A 23,178-nucleotide genomic window follows, 5' to 3' on the forward strand; every position below is an offset into this window, starting at 1 on the left:
ACTCTTGGGACTGTTAGCATAAGAGAACAGAATTAAAGCCACATACCTGGATGACATAAATTTGAATGTGATATGTATATCATACAAGGATGATGCTTTCCTTAAAACACTGAAGGACAGGTGACCAACAAGTACAAACAAACAAGTTAACAATCTGAAGAATTAAAGCATTACTAAAAATCATATAAGAATCCCAAGTAAGTGGGAAGTAAGGTTAATATATGAACAACTTTCACAATCAGCAAAAGACTCCAAGTCAAAGACGACATAAATAAGAGCCAGTTTTGGTTCTACAAATCTTGTCTCCCATTTCTATATCCTGAAGCCTAAGAAAGAACTCAATAACACAAATTTGCCATAAAATAGCTACTTTAAGCTCTTAAACCACTCTTCTCCCTTCTTTATAAATCAAGCTGACATTTATAAAGAAATGTAGGATTTAAAGAAGGTAAGATGTAGAAACTACTGCCTCAGTAAAGTGATCTTGTTATTATCTTGCATAAGGAAGTGCCTGGCTATCCCAAATAACAGAACGCTCAGACAAGAGTGTTACTGCTGAAGCACAGAGCAAGCACACCTGCACTGGATCCCTATAATGCCACTAGGATCTCCTGTACAGTGTTCTGGGATCCAAGAGAGTTTGGTTATTAGTGGGGAGGCAGGCCAAACCTGAGCTGCCATTGCAGGTTTATACAGTCCTATTTGCCAGGGTATAAATGCTTCCACAGCACTGAGTATGGAGACACTCAAGTTATTAAAGCTGAATGTCAGATCAGGCCAGCATCGAAGGAGACCAGGCAAGCTTTAGGCAGCTGGGTACTGGCCATGATGCTGGAAGTCTAGTCCTGAGACCTCTCTGCTGGCTTCAATTCACGGCATCTGAATACCTCCATGCCATATGAAGGCTTGGACCTGAGCTAGGCCTAGAAACAGTAAAATACACTGGTATAGTATTGCATCCACACCAAATTTTGATCGAATATTAGTGTTAGCAGAACCAATCACCAATGTCTGTACTGGAGGCATAGCATATCCATCTAAGCCACCTATGAACTGCAGTCACTGCACTGGAAGTTTTTTTGTTTGTTTGTTTGTTTTTGAGGAGAAAAGGCTTCCAGGGTGCGTGGGTGGTAATAGCAGCATTCTGATACCTACAAGAAGGTTATCAGGAAGGTTCAAGTTGGATATAAGGAAAAAGTTCTGCATCATGAGGACAGTCAAGCAGTGGGACAGGTTGCCCAGAGAAGTTGTGTAGTCTCCCTAGTTGTCTTCAAGGCCTGACTGGAAAAACTGAGCAACCTGTCCTGTCCTTATAGCTGACCCTGCTCCGAGCAAGAGGTTGGGCTATGTGACCCCCAGGGATCCCTTCCGACCTGAATTATCCTATGATCCTATGTTGCTTAATGTTTCTGTGCATTATTGCAAAATTGCATCAAAATTAGGTTGTAACACAAAATTAGGCAAAAGATTTACAGATTAATTTTAACAGCAAAGTCCTACAAACACATGGAAACATCAAAACCTTCTGGTAAAACAGGCAGTGGGTAATGAATAGACATTCCCCTTGTTAAGAAACTCAGAAAATAAACTGAAATAAATACTTTGCCATATTAAAAAAAAAAAGGAGTAATTTGGAAATAAAAATGCATCTACATAATTTTTCAGATCTCAGGAAAAATATATGTGAAATACTTTGAAAGTGTATACACAAGAGGTGTCAGCAAATGTTGAGGATCTGAGATGAGGTTTCCCAAATTGTAGAGAAAAATATCTCAAAGACTAGAACACTTTCAAAGCACAGACAAGTCCAGCTTGTCCTTATGAATAAACATCACTGAGGAGAGACAGGAATTTCAGAAAAAGTGGTTAGAGTAAGAAAATATGCATCTGTCTAGAAGAGGGAAAAAAAGAGAGGCTACAATAAATGCAAAATATTTTACTTATTGCAAACAAAAGCTGTGATAACAATATTGCGCAATACCAAATTTTAAGATGTTGAAATTCTCAGAAATTACTTTTCATTGTGATTTCTTGCTCCATATATTTCTGAATTATAATGCATATTTTACATTATGACAAGAGTAAATTAGTTACAGAAATCGAGACAAATTGGATATAACCTGCCAGATCAGTGATGCTTCATTTCCATGTCACAGAGGGTAATCACTTAACAGTTTTCCCCAGTTTGAAAGCTTTTATCAGATTCAGTGATTGGCTAGCCATGTAACATAATGATAACTGTCTGAACCAATACATTTTTTCTAAACAGTCAGAAGTACGTGGGAATCCACTGTAAATGTGCTGTTGGCATATTCCACAAAATGTAGGTAGGGATAACAAATTTCATTACTTCACTAGAACAACAATTTCTCTCTTCTGTAGAAGGCCTCCAGGTAAAAGGCAGACAAATTAATAATTCCAGCATTTTTAGATCCAATGCTGAATAGCCTGGAGGGCGGTAGTAAAAGTCCTGAGTGCAGGATGAGTCCCTCTGTGAGACATCAGGAGGGACCCTGCCTCCACATTGAACCCTGCTTCTTTCAGCTGCTTTGCTATTTCCTCGACATCCCAGCCTCCTTCGTCCTGTTTAGCTAGTAAGTGGTCAATAAGGTGAGGATAGAAAGCCGTAGATATGCATTTCACCACTAACTTGGCATTGAGGAGCAAGGAAAGTATTTCAGCGTCACAGTTGGAATCATCAACCTACGAAGAAAGAAAAATCCAGAGTAATTAAAAATGAATACCCAATACATCCATCAATGAGAACATATCATGACTGCTGTAACTGCACAGCCTAACCTTGAAAGCAAGACGACACAGTGTTCTGCGTGGATTAACGACAATGATGCACACCTTGCATATTTCAAAACATTTAAAGGTATACCTTAACAGTCTCTTACATTAATATAAATAGTTGACTTGCATAAGTTACTTCATACTACAGAAGAAGGATGCTTAACAGCCTAAGATTACATGACAAGTTTTACAGATTTTTGACAGGTTCTCAGCCCTCAGTGCAGAACGGGCAACACCTTTATCTCCATAAGAAGAAAGAGACCTGAGCTTCCTCATCTCTGTTTTAGTTCATGCTACAACAGCACAAAGCTTAGCTTCTTCATGTTCTTGGTACCATCCACCCCCAGGACATTACAATGAGCACGTTGTAACAGGCACTTCTCGCTTATAACTCAATTCTTTATTCCATGAAATTTCCACCACTATTTTTCAGAGTGAGATGTAATTAACAATACCAATTTTTTCTATCATTATTTATTCTTCCAGGAAGATTAAACTTAACTATGATCTATTAGTCCAGACAACCAAACTTGCTGGCAAAAATCTCAGACACATACACTGTGAGAGACCATGCACACCATTTAACTTTGGTCACCAAAGTATAAAGCAGAACAAGTACATAACTTTCTCTTGAATGCACGTCATGACAAGACTCTGAATTTTGGCACCTAACTTGGAAGAATCAATACTCCGTTTGTATGTAGAGGAACACAGAGAGTTCGTAAGAAACTATTAGCTAGCTCCATTGAAATCAATGAGAAATCTGCCACTAACTTTAGAAGAAAGCACTTCCTTTGAAGCAACCATAAATTCTTTTAGAAGAAAAGTATTTATTGTATCTAAGTACTTTAGACTAAGGAATGATAATGAAGTTTCTCTTCTGTTAAAGAGTTGAAAAGTCAGCATGATGCCTGAAAGGATGCATGTGATAAGCAAAGGAAATTGAACAGTTTGTTGATCTATATTTTGGAAGAGATGCACTCTTTACAATATTAAATATAATTAAAACAGGAAAGAGATTGAACATGAAATATTGTATCACGAAAAGCTACTATGCTTCATCAAGCACAAATCCTTATATAAAAGATTCCAGGTGTAGTTATTCTCCAAATAACCCTTCTTCCTACAGGTTAACCCAAATTTACCATCAATAACACATGATTATTACTTTCCATTTACTATTTTCACTTCCTTTGGAATTTCAGGATTCCTTCAGAAAAAAAAGGATTGATTTATCCCGTTAATCAGGAAAAGAGATTGCAGTTTCACCCTAATGCTAATTCTCCCATTATTTCATTTAGGTATTTGTTTTTCTCTTCTTTCCACTGAAATCTTAGTAATAATCTTGATTTCTCCAAGTCTTCAGCATTTTTGCAATTAGCTACACAAAAGACTCTTATGCTAATGCAATAACACATAGCAGCTCTAGCCCCAGTTTACAGAACAGTTCCCAGAAGGGTAGGGATACCCACTTTAAGTTGCCTACTCTTTAAACCCTTAGTTATTAAATAATACTCTAAATTTCCATATGTCAATTATTGACATATTTTCCTGCTGAAGATAAACTGATTAAATAAAACTCCTAATGTTGGCATTGTATAGCATACCACCCAGCACCCTAAACTGTTATGCAGCCAGCTCTCCTCTTTTCTGAGGTGGGAGGCTGGAGGGATATTCTGTCCCACCTCTGAGCTCCACATGCTCTATTCTTGACCTGCAGGGAGGACTCAAGCTTACGCAGCACTTCAGTGCTTGATTTTATGGAAATAAAAAAAAAATCAGTAATGACAAAAATTAAACCTCACATCCTGTTGTTAATCTCATTAAAATTAGATTTTTAGGCTATAATTCAGTCAATAAAAAGTACTATAGATTAGTGAAATTTCATACACTGAAAATCTAGAAACTGGAGACAGACAAGTCTGAAGGTAAAATATCTTTTAGCACAAGACAAAATACAAGATAACTAACCATTCATAATCACTAAGACGTATGAGCTACACTTATGGATATGAAGATGCCAGCATATAACACAAAAGCATAGCAATCTATATACATGCACAAACAAGATCATTGTGTCATTATACATATACACAAGAGCATACAAAAGGATCTTGGCTGTGGCTGACAACTCATACTTAAGCTCGAATAGTACAGTAGATTAAACTGATTAACAATGGTTTCCATTTTCTGACTTCAAGGTTGTCAGAAGATCTAGTCAGAAAGATGACACCTTTGTAAAGTTTTTTTCTCTAGGCAACTGGATGGAGACACAAGATGGCAACCAGATCTTGTGAACACATTTCACGTGGCAAAGAGCACTGTCTACTGCAACGCTTCGATAAGTCTGAGTGGAGTCTGAGAGATGTGGGAGGAACACAGAAAAGTCAGTGTTTGATGAGAAATTTGTATAAAAATAGTCAGGTGAGGAAGCTAGAATATCTATTTGTTTGTACCAATTTTGCAACTCCGCATCATGCCAGTATGTTGTGTATCAGGTGTATATGAAACATAGTTAACCAATCTAAATAAAAAAATGCACATGCACAAATTGCTTAGCAACACCTATGCAAATCATACTAACATTATATATCTATATAGAAACTTAAAGATACCTTATATACTGAGCAGCAAAGCTTGGATAAAATTATAAAAATAAGATTTAAAAAAATTATATCAATTTAGATGTATTTTAAGACTACATAAATTTAAAATTAATTTTAAATTAGAACAATCAACATTAAAGCAAACATTTAATAGAACAATTTAATATAGCATAGGGAGTGTTAATATGTGTAAATGGCATTTGTGCAAGAAATAACTCAGCAAGCTAGGACTCTAGGATTCTCCAATCTAGAAAAGAGGCAGTTTAGGGAGTATATGACAGATATCAGAGTGAGAGTATGCAGGGATGGATTAAGCTTCCCTCCCCCCCCCCCCCCCCCCCATAAAAGAAGAACTACGAAGCATCAAATGAAACTATTAGAATTAGATCAAAGCAGAATCAGAGTAAATAAAAGGAAACAGGTTTGGGGAAACTGGACAAGGTGGAGAAAGAAAACCACAGAGAGTTACTTAGTACACAAAGACACACAGCTAAAAATAACTGGAAGTTGGGAGAGTAACTCAGGAAGAGAGCCCATATATTTGCCCTGTTCTTACTCTTCCACAGGCTTGTAATTATTGCCTCTGTTGGAGACAGGATACTGGTCTAGATGGACTTTTGATCCTCAGTGATTACGCTTAGGATATGTTGCTTGCATAAGAATAGCCATACTGCAAAGTTTTATAATTTTTAAATATAAATTCAAAACAACCTTAAAGGTTGTTTTTGCTTGCTAATGATTTCAATCATATTTGAAATGTTATTTAAATTAGTACACACAGGTTGCAAATATATACTCCCAGCATAAACATACCAAATATTAGCCTACAGTAAACAAAGACTCTCTAAATGCATTATATTTTCTTTTTCAAAATCCCTCCCTTGACAAGACTTGTAAAAAGAGAGTAAAACCCAATTAAGATAATTACTGAAAAGCAACCTTACCATCCCACTATTAAAAAGTCACTTCTTTTGGGCAGAGAGTAAAGGCATGTTCTTATTAATGAGTCATTTTGATCTGCCTGCGTATGTAATGCCTCTACTATCCCAAGATCCTAACTGAGTCTTAAAGCACTGGTTCCAGCAAAGCGACTATAGCTGATCCCCAGAAGCAGTTTCCCAGTGATACGGCATGCAGCTGACTGCAGTTTAAGCAGCTCTCAGAGATGCAGATATCTTCTACGCAAATGAATACACAGCCACTTTCTCTATCACGTGAGCATGTGAATAAATCATAGACCACAATAATGATGAACTCAGAGTATACACTACAGAGAAAAACTGTCATGTCTATCTGGACTTTTATGCTGAGGATACTGAATCTTTCATTAATGTAAAACCTGCTGCTTCTGGAAGGCTTGAATGGGAGAAGCTTTAGCCATCTTTCCTCCAGTAGAATTTAACAGCACAGATTTAGTGTGGTGCCCATACACCCAGTGCGTATGGGAACAAAGGGAAGAACTAATGGAGATACTTACGCTAAGAAGAGGAAATCTTGCCTTTTTTAATTTACATACCTGTTTAGGTAATAGTTGGAATTTACTACTGAAATCATTCAAAACGTGGGCATTCATATGGTATCTCTGACAACTAGCTCACTCTTTAAATTTAGATGGTGATGACCGATACCTTTTTATGGTAAACACGTGCATATTCATCTAAACACATGCATATTCATCTAGAAAGTGAGAGATGCAGCATAAAAACAGAATTGCAACAGGCGCCCTCACCATTTTTGTTGAAGCAGTGCCACAGCACTCAACTTCAACAGGGTTTGTACATTTTATCAAATGTCTCTTTAATGCAAAATTTATAAATGGTTCTGCAACTACAGATGAAAAAACATGTCTTGCCAAGGTTCCCTTCAACAAGTACAGAAGTAGAGATCTACTTGCACTCTATGTCCATGAGCCTTAAATCCTTTCTGTATACGTTCAACAGGAAGGGGACAGAGCCCTCATCCCAGACTCCTGCGTGCTGCTCCTGGAGAAGACACGGCCTTCAACCTCTTTCCATATTGCACCAGGCAAATGTTCAGAACAAGCAGTTGTACAACTGGTACCTACCCCTACCACCGACTGCTCTGTTTCCAGATCAGAATGTTGGTTTGTGTCTTATGCTGAACCCAGTGTTGGCAGTATACAATTACTAAGGTTTAAGTATGCCTGCCTGGGGCTTTGTCATCAGCACACAGATGTTATGAACTGTAAATGGGCTTAGACTTGAGGTACTCAGCTCTACCAAGGCAGCAGCTCCCCTGAGCAAGCAGCGACAGTGAGTCTGCAAGTTTTTAAAAAAATTTAGATGTAAAACAGGTGAGTAAAGGTCAGCTCTGCCAAAGCCAGCAGCTCTTCTAACGTACTCAGAAGAGGAGCTTTAGGCATCTAGGAAGCTTTACGGTTTAACGGCTGAGGCCTCCAAAGTTTCACGTGACCATGAAGGCAAGAACTTTGTGCATCCAACTTTCCAGAAAAAAAAAAAAGACGATAGGACTAAGTCCACATCTTATATCAGTACCCAGTATTTTTATTGATCGCTAATATAGCCTGCATGGACATTATACCTATACTTGATAGGACGCAGGCTATCCCAAAACATCCCTCCTATTGTGAGAATTTTGGACAAGCAGGAGCAGATTAGAAGGTTCCTTTTGCCTTACAGAGTAAGGGACAAGACAGGGTCTGGATAATTCCCCGTCAGCACGTTTTGTGCAGGTGTCTAGAGGTTCCAGCGTTATCAAAGGACAATATTTCTTCCTGCTCTATGACTCCATAACTTATGCATTATGAAATCTGTGCATTATGAAATATGGATACTAATGGAAAGATAAGAGCTGCTGATGATAACAGCAGAAAAGAACTGAGCTCGCACTTTCCCAGAGTATTAGTTCTACACCACTAGCAGAGGTAAAAATGGTTTTCATTTTTTTCCTGAATGGAGTCTGTACAGCTAAAGGACAAATAAAATAAGAGGACAGGAAAAGGGAGAGTTAGATCCTACCAACTAGGGAAGAGATACTTAACCACTGTAAGGTTATATACACACAATTTTACATGATTTTTTTTTTTTTTTTTTTTTTAAAGAGAAGCCACACGAAGTGAATTGTCATAAATAGCAGAACAGACTGTCTAGATATAACTGGACATATTCATATATTCTTCATAATTTTTCATATTACATTTTTCAGCAATGATTTTGTATAGGTAGTCTCATTACTTCAACATTGAAAGTACAGTATATAAACTGGGAAAAGTTATTATTTTAGATTAATTAAAAATAATCTCTAGTTCTGCTTTCTATTAAAGCCTTGGCTGAAGGCTTGAACTGCACTGATTATATTGACTCTCATTTGTAAGCAAGCTGTTTTAACAATATACCTACCAACAGGTAACAGAATATTTACTTGTTTTAGGAGTACAAAAAATCCTTCCCGATGTTTCCAATATCAAGCAAACAGACAACACTAAAACCCTTCTCCAAAACAATCTGACTCTTAAAAGACTAAGTCCTATTGGCAGTAACAAGCCACTTTAAATAAATTAAAATGATTTTTTTTTAATTATTCACCCACTAAATATAGAGACAGACTAGGTATTTCTGTTACCCAAAAATGGCAATTGGCAGTTTATAAAAGGATACACAATAAAAAGAAAGGTCTGCAATTTCAAAAAAAGCTTACACAAAATCCTGGCTGTTTTATTATAGGCAAAAGCTATACAATTCCTAGTATCAGCACTTCAACATCATCCTTTTAACTGTAAACATCCATAAAGCTGTCAGCAACATACAACAAATGGCTAACTAATACATCGTATCAGCAAGCAAGTGCTGTATTTTTCTCACAGCCGTGTTTCTGAGCTGTGCTAGCACTATGTCAGGGAATCAATAGCTATGATTTCACTTTGCCAGATGTTATTTGTCCTTTTCCTGTTTAATGTAAACAGGAATGGGCTTCCTATGAAAAATTCATTACAAACTCTTAAAAAAAAAAAAAAGTGTTAACAGTCCTATTGCTGCATTTTTGGTAAGCACAAAGTACATACAAAATTATACTGAATAAACAACATTGACATAGCTAAGCAACATTTTTAGTAAAATACCAACTAACATAAACATAAAAGATGTATACAAAACAAGGAGAAAGACCTGTTTTCTAAACAATACAATAAAAGCTTTTAAATTTATCATGGCACTCTTCTGTGCTAGTTGCTTTTCTAATACTGGTAGTGAATCTCACATACTGGCTAAGCTCCATGCCTGATGTAATCAAGTCAATATTTAAATTTTCATTGAGTTAAGAGGAAACATTAGAGCAAGGCTAAATGCTGTGAAAATTCTAGGTTATGCACCACTGTCACAGAATTGTATGCACAAATTAACATTGAATTTAGAAGAAAAAAATAGAAAATAGTTTATCAAGGTGCCTCCTGCGTTAGAAGGCCAAAAATATAATTATTTCAGGCATGCATAGGTATACGAAGTGCTTTGTATTAGTAAGAAGATAATATGTTTCCTAGACCTAAAAGCTTTACTATCATGCAATCAACCAGGAATGCAGAGACTGGAGAGAGAAGGTCAGTTAAGAGAGCAACACAATTAGCAGCTGTTCAGAGAACACTATTGTATGGCACTGAACTTTAAAAATAGTTAAATAAAATGTATTCAGACATAAATTTCTGATAGCTAGCTTAAGAGCTAGTCACTAACAGAGCAGCTTTCACCTGTCAACAAAAAAGTTCATTGTAAAAGGTTAACAAGAGCATACAGATGAGAAAGTGCAGGCATACATCAAATCCACAATTTTTTTTTTGTAAGATCACCTTATTTAAAAACAGTTATAAATGACTTGCTTTGAAGATGCAAAATCTCAAATTGCATGTGTTATAAAGAAAAGTACCAATACAATGAAGAGAATCTATTGTTTTGGTGGTTAATATTTATAATTTACTTTTTGGAGAAAATTCAGAGAATTTGCATTTTATTTGAATTAAAAAACTGAACAGAAACACCTTCATAAAACCTCTGGTTCTTTGCTTAGAACAAACTCAGCTAGGAAATACTCCAAATTCATACCAGATGCTAATTTTGATATTGGAATTTTGATACAAACAGATGTATATTACACATAATATACACTGTCACCTTCCACACAACCATTTTAAATGTCCACAGAAAACAAGTTAAAGCAGCTTGTGGTTCATTCGTTACAGTAAGTACTAAGTAACTCTGAAGGAAAATTAGCAACGTATGAAACAGAGTCTCTGATTCCAGATTTCTTGCTTCTCTGACTGGTCTTTACTGCTGTGTTCTGGAGCCCTCCAGAAGGAGAAGGGGAAGGAGGTAAAACCCTACTTCTGCAGCCAAGCACATGCAAAAGGAGAAAGCTCCTGCAATACAATGTGCAGCAGACAAAAAAAAGATGGAGCAAATAGGGAGGAACGAGTGAGTAGGACAGACACTCCAGGAGAAGCCTGAGAAGAGCAGGAAGCCAAGGATCTTTTCCAGGGAAGAGAGGATGGTGTGCAAGTAGGGGATGAGATTGCATTGTTTGTTGTAACTCAGGAATATGAAAAACTTGCTGGAATGACTATAGCTGGAGTGCAAGGCAAGCCTAGAAGGACCTTTCAGAAAAGGGTGACCATTTGCCTACTTTGTCTATCATAGGTGAGGTGCGTTTTTTGTACTTAAAAAAAGAAAAAAAAAAGTTACTTTTTCAATCTGTATTCCAACAAATCACATTATAAAAGATTTTGTTCTGGGGATGCTTATTTTAAAAACATACAGGCAGATCCATTTCAGACATCTCAGGTCCTTTCATAGTATTTTCCAGCTCAAAGTAGATTTCACTTCTGTAGTAGCATACTGGAAATTTGTCTTCAATTATTGTTTTATATTGTCATCTGCAACTAAGAACTCCCTAAGAGACAGTGCAGAATTTGGAGATAATATAGATAAGGTTTTTCAGTGGGCGTGCCTAAATATTATACATCTGGAAACCTTCAGTGTAGTTATCCAGCCAGAAAGGAAAGCCATTCTCCTTCATACAACAGTCTGTGAAAATAACTTCCTTTCTTCGTGGCAGATTGCTAGACTGTAGGTCATAGCTAACAAGAATTCTTTCAGGTTGTACTTGCACTAGTTAGATTAAGGGCCTGAAGAAGTTTTAAACCCAGCTCCGTTTTCAGAAAAAATAAAAGAAAATATGAACAATGCTTTTGGCTAGTAGACTAGGTTTCATCATTTTAGGTGTTTTTACTTTTTTACTTAACTGAAAACTAAATATACAGGCAATAATGAGTAGTGTTACTATATACTTTTCAACTGTTGCATAAAGTTATGTCTTTCACTTCCTGTCCAAAGAAAACACAAGACAGTATTTACTTTTTTTCCTCTAGAAACTTTGCTACAGTATCCAATAAAACCTGTTTGGAAATGGATAAAAGTGCTAAAACATACTATCTTACATTTTAACCATTCTACAATAAAAACAGTGATACAACATCTCATCACATGTACATGAGCAAAGTGCCAAGTCTATCAGAAACAAGTTATCTCATTTGATGTACTATTATCACGCACACACACACAAAAACCTACAAGGCCCTAGAATATGAATACAGAGATAACAATCTACTTATTATAACACAATAATTTCTGTTCCAGCACATCGACTTACAATAGAGTACTAGATAATTTAAAGAAAATACTATGAGTTTTAATCACCTCAAGTACATAAAAGATCTTACTAGCCCGTGTTACTGCTCACTGTGGACACAATAGCTGTGGAAAATCGTAATAATGATAACGGGCCCAACAGTCTCTGCTTACTATATGAAGATAAAAAAGTGAATATATTACCTCAAGCTCTGAAAGATGGTTAATTCAACTGCTCATACCTTAGCTACAGCTGTTATCTGCTCCAATGCCACAGCATGAAGATCTTGATCTTTGCTTTCTACCAGCAGTTTCAGAGATGGCAGCAGGAGGGACTGGTTAAGCAGCAGCAAACATAATTCTTTTATACACTGAAAATAAAAGTAAACTCATTCAGTGAGATCTCAAGAGATGCTAACATCATCATTCATACTAAAATTTATGAAAATTCTGTGTGAAATGCAAAATGAAAGCCAAACATCTAAAACAAATGAACTCCCTGACGGAAATAACTCTCTCTGGGAACTTGAAAATACAAGTTTAAAAGACTGGAATACAGAGTTATAAGTGAAATGCTTGTTATATTAGAGACAAGGCAGGTACTGAATCACCATTACAGTCCCAGAGTTTTACTGAAAGAACAACAGAGCAATCACAGCTCTGTGTGGGACTAACATATTTGTGCTCACTGATATATTGCAAAGCACAGGAAGAAATTTAACAGACACCTGTGATATTTCTGTAACTCAATTAGGCAATCACAAAAGTGGAATAAAAAAAGAAAAAGAGGGAGTATTGCCTCATATCAGAGTTCAACATCATAAACCTCTAAAATCTTTTCAAATATTTCATACAAGATTAAATCTTAGCAAATTACCTTTCCCTCATTCATACAACTTTTCATATTTTGTAACATAGCACAAATTATTTAGCATTATAAATCTGATGCAAAAAGAAACTGGCAAAAGAAAAAGCTCAAAAAAAATCCAATTTCCAAATCTTTACCTTGGCCTTCAGTACAATAATCTCCTACATTTAACTTGCATTTTGTTTTTCCTTAGTATTGCAATGAATTACTCATTTATACATCAAAAACCTATTTAGACTAACAAATTATAACTTTCCTTTCCCTTTTTTTCATTTGCAATAATTTTGTTCACTTGCCATAACCACTTTCCAATGAGAGTGTAAGTTGTCCTGGAACATGCGACTTAAGTGTTTTGTGTATTATATAACACTGACACCTGGAAAACGGTATCCAAATCTTAGAGGTGATATCTTTCACCACAACATTTAGAGAGACAGCACTTATCCAAGGAGTTCATCAGCTGATTATTACTATGAGAGAAAGCAAGTGATTTTTTTAAAATCTTTTTGATGTCCAATGACAAGCATACTGACTTGATGACCAAAATGCAACTACACTGCTTAGTAGCAAAGTTATAGTCACTGTGAACCTAAGAGCCTAAAAATTATTTGAAAATAAAAATGTTAAATGCTAAAACTGTACGGTACTGCACAGACACCTGGCTTTGCCTGGCACAGGAAGCTATCTAGCTGCATGTTCTCAGTCTTTTCCAGATTTATACTCTCAAGAAACAACAGGATAAATTACATTATACTGAGCTCTGCCTCACTCAGGCAAGGCTTATGCTGTTCCCAGGCTCGTTCCTGTAAACTTGTATCCTGTACTGCTTTCAGTAGCTATTGTTGATGCTTTCAGTAAAGGATAAGATATAGGACCAAGGAATAAGAAGATTAAACAAAAATGTTGAGCTTTGTCTGATTAGTCGTACACTCATTTTGATAATTTGATATTCCATGGTATTTCTTTTGAGCAGTATGCTACACAAAGAAACTCAAAGAATGCAAAGTTAGAGATTCATAAGTCCTCTTTATTTTTATTTTTTATTTTTAAAGGCATACCCATGGTAATACAGCTTCTGTTCAGAAAAATAAATTTTGAGGGTCACAAGACACACAACCTAAACGAAACAGCCATTTTACGACAGTTGGTAACTTTTTCTGTCTGAAAGCCTATTAAAACCTTAAGTGGAGAAGCAGTGCTGTTAGAAATAACCCATAACCATAAAAAGGCTCTCAAAAAGAGTCCAAAATCATATTTGGGGTTGTGGGAGAAAGAAAAATGAAACTAAGCAAATTGTAAAATGATATTAGGAACTTCAGGCCTTTTTAAAGCAACAGGGCAGGGAGACAAAAGATGCAGATGTTTAATTAGAGTTTGCTGCCTCACTGAACTGCCTTAAAATAAAGAAAAAGGAAATTCATCCCTCAGCAAGCAAATGCAATAACACAGACATTAACATTGCTATTTCAAAGCAACAAAATTTAGGTCGGATGATATGCCATTATTATTATTATTAAGATGCTTGGAAATTATATTCTAGTACTGGCTAGACATTTTGACTAGATATGTTCTAGCACAATCTACTTTGTTCAGAGAAGCATAAAGGCTTCAACTTAAGAAAACACATGCTTAACTACCTAACTGACTAATGCTTATCTGACACTAGCAGATTTTGGAACCAAAGGTCATTACATTTCAGGTAGTTACCAGCCAGATGACTTGAGTAACTTGTTCCCAACTACAGTATACCTAGCAGATAGCTACCCAGCCTTACTACAAAAATACTTAAGCACACAGAATCCATCATCTCCCTTGAAGGGGAAGCATACGTTCTAATAATGAATTCTTGTCGAAGTACTTCTTTGCCTTATTAAAATCCAAAATAGTTTAAATTAAATTCAACTGGTTCTTGCTACTTCTTTCTTTGTAAATCAGAAGAGCTTTTTATTAGCTTCTGTTCCCTCTAAAAATGTCTGCAGAATACAATCAAGTCACCTTGCCGTTTCTGATATGCTAATATACTGCACTCCTTTTGTCTTCCACTCTAGGGCATTTTCATTTGCGCGTTAACTTTGGCAGGCCTTTTCTTCTGCCCCTCATTTTCAGTATCCTACCCAAACGCAGCCATACTAAGAGGGTGTTATATTCTAGTGTCAGACTCACCTGATGTTTACAGAGAGGGGCACTTTTTGCTCACTCTTCTTCACTTAATATTTCTTATAAGAAAAGACTGCACTGTGCCTGTTTTTGTGTTATGTTATGACACATGACTTTATGATTCATGACACAATAAGAAGCCAATAACAAAAAGCCAAAAAACCTAAAGTGCTTAATGTCTTTTTGCTTTTATTCTCATTGAAGAAGTCTCAGCCAAATAAACAATTAACAATAATAACAGGTGAGACTTCAATGTCAAAATTCAGTCTAGGAAAAAAAAAAAGTTTCTGGGCCTGAAAAATTCACCTTAAAGCACCTACAGAAATAACAAAAGCAAATTAAGAGACATTATACTTGAGAACAAGACAGGTTCTAGAAGACTGGAAAAGAGAAATAACAGTCTCTGTCATTTAGACATGGAAGAAAGTAGATATGCAAAGGGAAAAGGAATTGTAAACCTATCAGACACTCTCAATCCCATGAAAGATATCAAAACATACAATGAAAAAAACCCTAAAAGAATAAATGGTATGAAAATTTGTTCCTATAGGCTCCTGTATCAGACATAGCGGTTAGGAACAAGGCCGTTACTATGGTATGTTTGGGGGTTAGAAAGACTTTGACAGTGTTTCACAATACATTTCCAGAGACACTGGGAAAGAAGGTCTAGGATAGCCTGGTCCAACTTGCAAACACTTGGAGTGGCTTCCGTCCACTTTTCCGCCGGAAGTGGCAGGAAAAAAGCACATAAAGCTATCCAAATAGTAAGAAAACAAACAAACAAAACCACACTTGTACATCTGTCACGAATGCCTAGACTGCTGCTTTGGGCAGGAAAGAGCATCTTAAGCAGCCAGCTACTTCCCATAGCAACACAAGCGGCTTTAACCTTTGCAATGAGCACTGAAGGACATTAAGGTGTCTGCTCGTGAGAGGGGGTGTGATGTTACCTGTGAGAAGGACAAGGAAGGTCCTAATCCGAAATCTGGATTACCATGATCTAGCCGAAACTTTAGTAAAAACTTTTATATCTAGTTACGCAGCTATCTGTGGCTTGCTATAGCACCGGAAAAGCATATCAAGAGGATTGCACAGAAGTCTCTTCTAGGTCTAGTACCATTCAATATTTTCATGGATGGCTAGATAATGAGTACACTTGTGCATTTATACACAACAGTATCATGCTGGGAGAGGCTGAAAGCACACTGAAGGGACTCCATTTAAATTCAAAATTATTTGAACAAAAGAAATTGATCACACAGTGAATGAAGAAGAACATACAATGTAAACTCATGTATAAAAATCAAGAATAACCAGCTACAAAAATAGAAGAAAATGGAGACCGAATGGCTGCTATATTATTCTAGGAGACAATCATCTTACAGCCACTAGGACCTCAAAGTAAATACAGATAAGGGACCAGATGCATTTGCTCATTTAGCTGTTTATGTTAACTGACGTAAGACCATCGGTTGATGCAGATATTCGGAGGAGTTGCACTTTAATACTTACTGGAAGGAGAAGGATTTGCCACTTTCTAAAGCAATTAATCAGGCAATGCAGGAGATGTCAGGTAGTCCAAGACACACGTGCATTCCAAGCAAGTAAAACAATGCTTATTTAATCTAAGAGAAATGGAAAAATCTGTCTACTGAATAATGTGCTCCCCCCCCCCCAAAAAATGTATATATATATATATATATCAGGTACTAAAGCCATGCAACTCCTCAGAAAGAGCTTGGCTGTAAAAAAACAAACAAGACTAGGAAGTCCAGCATTAGGAGGAATAAAGGAAGAAACTTTTCTGATTATATGTAGATCTAAAACAGTTCTTCTAACTTTTAGACCATCATGCCCTGAGGTTAAATGTTTTCTCCATTACAAGCTTTGGACTTCAGAATGGCAAATGTTATTCATGGTCATAAATTGATCTCCTCTCAATCAGTGTATTTATTGAAATGTGAAGTCATCTAAATGCGTTAATTGTCAGCAATCAGATTTTCATCTAATTTAGCCACATAATCTCAACTCTCTAATTTGTGCATTTACGTATTGTAGGGGTGCATACAAATCAGCTAGTTAAATTCACACACATCATTCTCACACGCACCCAGCACAGACATGCTGGCTGTATTGCTTTAGCTGTACAATTTAGCATTTTTCATAGTTCCTGTTATTGCACAGCATTCTAGTCATAAAAAAGGAACTGTACACTGGTCAAGCTACTTGAGGACCAGAGTACGTTTCACTAGTAATGTATCTCTGTACTGTATCTGTATATTCACAGCCACATGAAGTGGTCTTCCAGCATACTGTATCATTAAAAAAGATGACACCTCGAAACAGAGCAGCCAACCAATAGCAAAACTGTAAATAAGGACTTGTTATATAATTCAAGAAAAAAAAAAAACTAAATTAAAAAAAAAAAGGAGCAGAGCACAACTCATTCTTGTGCAGATCTCTTGGTACTGGGAAACTGACTGCTTTAAAAAATGCCCATAAATGAGATTTGTCTTCCTAACTCAGTATGGTGAATTAGAAAATTCTACTCTTTGTCAGAGTTTGACTACTCCTATGCACTGGTAAGATCTAGAGGGCTTTAAGAGCTACGATGCACGAGTGAACGACTGTTAAAGAAAGACTGTATACAATTATGCCAAACCCAAGGATACAGAAACTTATCTTCCACCAAAATCTGAATTTATCAATTCAGCTTACTGACACCTTCTGGAATTACGTTTTACACAGACTTTGAACTTGATCAAAATCAGTCAAAAATCAAAAAAAAAAAAAAAAAAAAGGAAAGAAAAAGAGAGAGAGAGGGAGAAAGAAAAAAGACCCCCCCCACCTGTCTACATTTTAAATGGATTGTGCTGTTTCTATTCTGCTTCAAGTCTTAATATCAGCTATTTTCTATAATGAAGACGGTGATTGTGTGAAATTGATTATAAGGGATTAATCAGCATAGTAATATGCACAGAACTACTCTAAAGTTGTGTGAAATTTATTAAGCATTTCTCAAACCTGTCCTCATGAGTATACAATGTTTATGTACAACATGCTTCATTAATCTTCTACTTAAGAGGTGCTTGTATGGAAGTAAGCATACATGGTTAAGGAAGACACAATACGACATTTCTTTCAAAGAAGTAAAGCTTGTATATAAATTTAATCACAAACAAGATTTTTAGGGATTCCTTACTAAATCTTATGCATATATTAGTGGAAAAATTATTGATTATTTAATAACTTTTGCCACATTGACGGCAACCAGTAATGCATTATTAGAACCTTTCTTCAAAGACTAATTCAGGCTGGAATAGACCTCTAGGAAATACCTAATCAAACCACCCCCCACTCAAAGCAGGTCCAACAGTATCAAGCTGCCCATAGCCTCATCCAGTCGTTTTGAATATCTCCAAGCATTGAGATTCCACATGCTCTCTGCGCAAGTTGTTCCAGTGTTCTACCACTTTCATAGTGAAAAACTTTTTCCTTAAATGTAATCAGCATTTTTTAGGTTGTAACTTATCTCCACTACCTTTTCTTCTATCACTGAGCACCTCTGAGAAGAGGCTGGCTCTGTTTCCTCCATACATTTCCCATTAAGTATTGGAAGACAGCGATAAGAGCTCCCTCAGCCATCTCTTCTTAAGTCCTAATGAACCCAATTATCTCACCCTTTATTGGATTGGATTCAGTATGTCAATATCTTTCTTGTACTTAGGACTCAAAACCGTCTCAAAGCCACGACACCTTAAATTAAAACTTACCTCAACAGGGAGCATGTGCTTTGTCTCATACAAAGAACGACAGATTTTCAAAATTTCATTTCCTGTCTTCTCTTTTTCCTCAGGTGGGCATCTCTGTAGCATAACAGTCCCCAATTTCACCCAAGGATTGTTATCTGTGCATGATCTGCCCACAAAAACAAAAACAAACAAACAAAAAGTTATTTTTAAATGAATTGCATTACAATCTTATGAAATAGAGAGAAAAGGTTTTGAGACAAGTGACCATCCTGATGCTATCATTCTTTCAATGCAACAGAGAAACAAAGTATTTTGAATTATGACATGCTGTTACAATCCCGGAGGATTCATGCCAGATAAGGGCTGATGAAACTGCAACAGCACAGGAAGAGCTTCCATTGGCTTTCCACCAGACGAGTTCCCAAACAGAATGGTATTGAGGGAGGGGTGACAGGAAACCAGAATTCCTAATTTTGTTTGTCTTGATCACATTCTAAAAGCATCTGTCTCTCAAATATCTGCCTCTTGTTTCTTAGTGGAGAAAAAAATTTCAAGATTAAAATTTTCATTTTCAGGTCCAAGAAGTACAGACGAAAGTGCAAACAAAAATAAACAAGCATTCTTTTTGCTCATAAAAGCCCAGATTATAGCTCATCCTGCATGTTCATTATAGCGTGCAGGAGAGTGAAACAATGTGTATCTGTACTTGCCCGCTGGTAGGCAGACACACTTGTTTGATGTATTTAAAACGTCCTTTTCCTTCCACATAGAACTTCATGCAAGACCACCATTGCACAGTCAGCCTCTGACAGAAGACAGACATTGGATATAAGTAAATACCACCATGCATGTTGGTAAAGGCAACATTTACTATAAAGTTCTGCTGCTGGAACATATCCTGGCCTACAGCTGCTATTGCTGGATCAGAGATGTTTGGCCACTTTTGTTAGTGATACGTGTGCTTGGTAGGACAGGATGTACTGACGGAAAAGGAAAAAAGCACAACAGGGCTTTTAACTGAGAGCATGAAGTATGACACTGAACACGTCCGCACTGTCATTTTGTTAATGTGAATTAAGTTAACACATTTCAGTTCACATCTACAAAGGGCTAAAATCATGCACATCGACAGCTTAGATGGTGATCAAATTAAGCCACAGTAACACCATCACTGTGATCATCTGTATCTAAATTTAAGAAGGTACAAAAGGTGGTTTAAAACCACCCCATCAATCTCTTTGGTCTGTTAATCAATATCCCAAAGACATGGGAAAATTTTCATTGTAGTTGGGGTGTGTGCGCGGGGTGCGGGGAGGGCGTGGAAATCACAGTAAGATTACTTGTACAAGTTCATCTGGAATTCAGTGTAAATTAAGAGACTTGTCTAGCACCTCAGGGAAGGAGTTGTAAAGTCCTTTGAAAGTATTGCTTTTTAATGGCATTATTTAGCAGCAATTGTTGAAAATAACATAATAAATTATAGCTGTAAATGGAGTTTTACCATTAAGAGAGTCAGTCAGCTCACACAGACCATGCAATGGGTCTGACAGAATTCAGGAGATGACAGCTGTCAATACCTGCTATTTCATATACAAGTAAGCTCTTCCTTGTTCATCTTCCGCTTTCAAAAGCGCACACTGTAAACAAACGATACCTGCATCACGTGAAGAAGAGATGCTAGGAGTGCAAGGATCTTTGAGTGCAAACTAAATGGAAGTCATTTTCTTTATTCTTTTTGACAACTTAATGAGCCTTTCCATCAGTCGCAGTCACTGAACACAGAGCTGCTTCAAGGCTGGCTGGGCAGCTCCTCTCCCTCTCCTACCAACCTACTGGTCAAACCCAAATGCGCTTGCTTACTCCACAAGCACAATGCGACCAACTCAAAATTTGCAACGCCAATAAAGTTAGAGGAAGAAAGCATGCAGCTCCATCTTTGCCACTGGCTAACTTAGTAGCTCCTGCTATACCATCCATCTCTTGCTTAGAAACACAGAGAGTCATAATGAATTTTCATCTTTATAGCTGCTGCCTCCAGAGGTAAATCAAGAGAACCTAGAAAAACTTCCCATTAGGGAAACAAAACCGAACCACACTTCAAAACACAGAAATTGGAAGTCACCAGAAAAGTGCAAGACTCTTGAGGCTTGCCATATGCATGTGTTTATTTATGTAAATAAAGCATCAGATATATCCTTTAGATATATAAACCTTTTCTGGTTTATATACACATAATTCTTCATAATCATTTCAAATACTTGCCCAGTCTAATACACATCTGTTATCCAGAATCTGTAAATTAAAACACCAAAAATCTGACAACTACTGGTAGAATTCAGGTTTCTTTCCTGAATTTTACCTTGGTTCAACTAAGGTTTAGAAAAACAAAACAAAACAAAAAAACCCTTGATGGAAAAACACACATAGACAACAAGGGTGTAGAACTAAAATTAAAAATCTTATATGGTTTGTACTGCTGACAAGCAAGCAAGCCACATCCATGCACTGTTTCCTCACAGTCAACATGATATATTATGATATAAAGAAAATCATTTGCAGATAAATAAGGAGCATAATTTAGTCGGAGAGTTTTCAAATACAAGAATTCAAAAAAATTAGAGACTGATCATTCATACAGAAGTCACAAATTTTCCAAAAAAGGAAAAAAAAAGCCTTAGTCCCCCAACTTCAGTTCTTTTCCTTCCTTCCTGCCTTTGTATATTTAAGTTGTATTTTCTAGCTTTACATACAATTTTAAGTATTAGAAATTTACTGTTATGCTGAAAACTAAGTTTTCAGCTGAAAACTAAACTGAAACTAAACTGAAAACTAAGTTTTCAGCTGACTCAGACTTAAATTCCTCAACTCCTGCATATATTATTACATTTACAGTAATCAATGAGTTAGCAGTAATGCTGCTTTTTTGAACCAGGGAATGAATAAATAAGTAAAGATTAAACAAAATCCTAATGCATATGGTTAAACAGCTGGCTTAACTGCTCAGCCCTCTTTTCTCAATAATTTAATACCACTTGCTTTAAGAAATGAGATTATTGAAAGAACCTGCTAACAAAAAGTTTCTGCTTTACTCCAACTGAACCATCAAGGTAGGTTTTTCAGAAATTTCAAGAATATAAAAGAAAAACTAAGCTGGTGGGTGTGATTAAATGCTATTGACATGGAAGTATGCAACAGAAAAAAAAAAGAAAAAAGTGAAGCACCAGTAATTGCAAGAATAAGAGAAGAAACCAGATCAGAGAAGAGACTGCTTGCAGCCATGCCAAAGATGCAGAGACGGGAGTATGAAAACAACTGTCAATGACAACTGGGAGAGAGATGAGAGAAGATTCGGATAAAGAAGGCAGAAAGAATCAAAGATTTTTCTGATCTTTGCTGGGCCTCAAACTTGCAGCACAGCCTCTGCTTCCTGGCTAACGTGCAATTCCAGAATTTACAGAACAAAATAATTCAAAATAATTAATTTAAAATAATTAGAAAGAAATATGAGCTATTTCCAGCAGACTGTGATAAGAGGCAGTTCAAAAAATTTAACAATCTACTTGGCCAGAGTTTATGAAATTAATCCTGTCTCATATTGAGGTATACAAAAGACAGCTGTACCTGACTTTTTAGAATTAATCATACCAGAGGTGGTGGGATTGAGGGTGGAATGAGGACAGAATGTAATTTTGCAGCATTACTAACAGTTAAGACATGTTTTGAGTCAAATTCATTTTGACGACAGCACAGCCAAAATTGGTTTGAAAACATTCCTTCACACCAAATACATTATTCCTGTGGACAAAGAAGTACACTTTTATATACATGGTGTACATAGCCAGGATTTAAAGTTAGGATAAGTCTTGGTAACAAGTACTGTATCCTTTCTTTCCTTTGGACTTGTTGAAAGCAAAACAAAACCAACCTCCAAAACATTTCTGACTGAGGAATCACGATAACATGAGCCCCTACAGCTAAGTAGGGAAAAAGGTAATTCAGAAAAAGCACTCAACTGTGATCATGCTATCTACTAGTAATACATCAGGTGTGTTCTCTTAAAGCACTAGAAGCGAGCTAGAAACAAAGACTTTCAAGGAACAGTGAGCATTCCTACTTACACAGGATTTATAAAGTGCTTCATCAGTTCTGTAAGTACTGTTAGTAACAAGCAAAAGAGGTAATAAAGAAAAGCAATGGGACTATAAACACATAAAAGACCCCAGGGAGCGCACAATATTGCCCTTGGGTACATTTTTGTACTGGGGCAAATTTTTGTAGTGGGAGGAAAAAAACAAAACAAAACAAAAAACAAACTGCAGATACAACATTTCTACTGAGAAAAAAAA

General features: G+C 36.5%; 1 protein-coding gene across 1 annotated transcript in view; it reads right to left on the minus strand.

Annotated features, from left to right (window-relative positions):
• Positions 1 to 1,921: 1,921 nt before the first annotated feature.
• Positions 1,922 to 23,178, minus strand: part of NBAS (NBAS subunit of NRZ tethering complex) — a 193,926-nt gene continuing 172,669 nt past the window's right edge. Inside the window, 3 exon segments of the mRNA XM_067294611.1 lie at positions 1,922 to 2,703; positions 12,298 to 12,426; positions 18,854 to 18,998. Of these exon segments, the coding sequence (XP_067150712.1) occupies positions 2,428 to 2,703; positions 12,298 to 12,426; positions 18,854 to 18,998 (550 nt within the window). The 3' untranslated portion in view covers positions 1,922 to 2,427.

The sequence above is a fragment of the Apteryx mantelli genome, chromosome 3 (assembly GCF_036417845.1).
Source record: "Apteryx mantelli isolate bAptMan1 chromosome 3, bAptMan1.hap1, whole genome shotgun sequence".
Lineage (NCBI taxonomy): Eukaryota > Metazoa > Chordata > Aves > Apterygiformes > Apterygidae > Apteryx > Apteryx mantelli.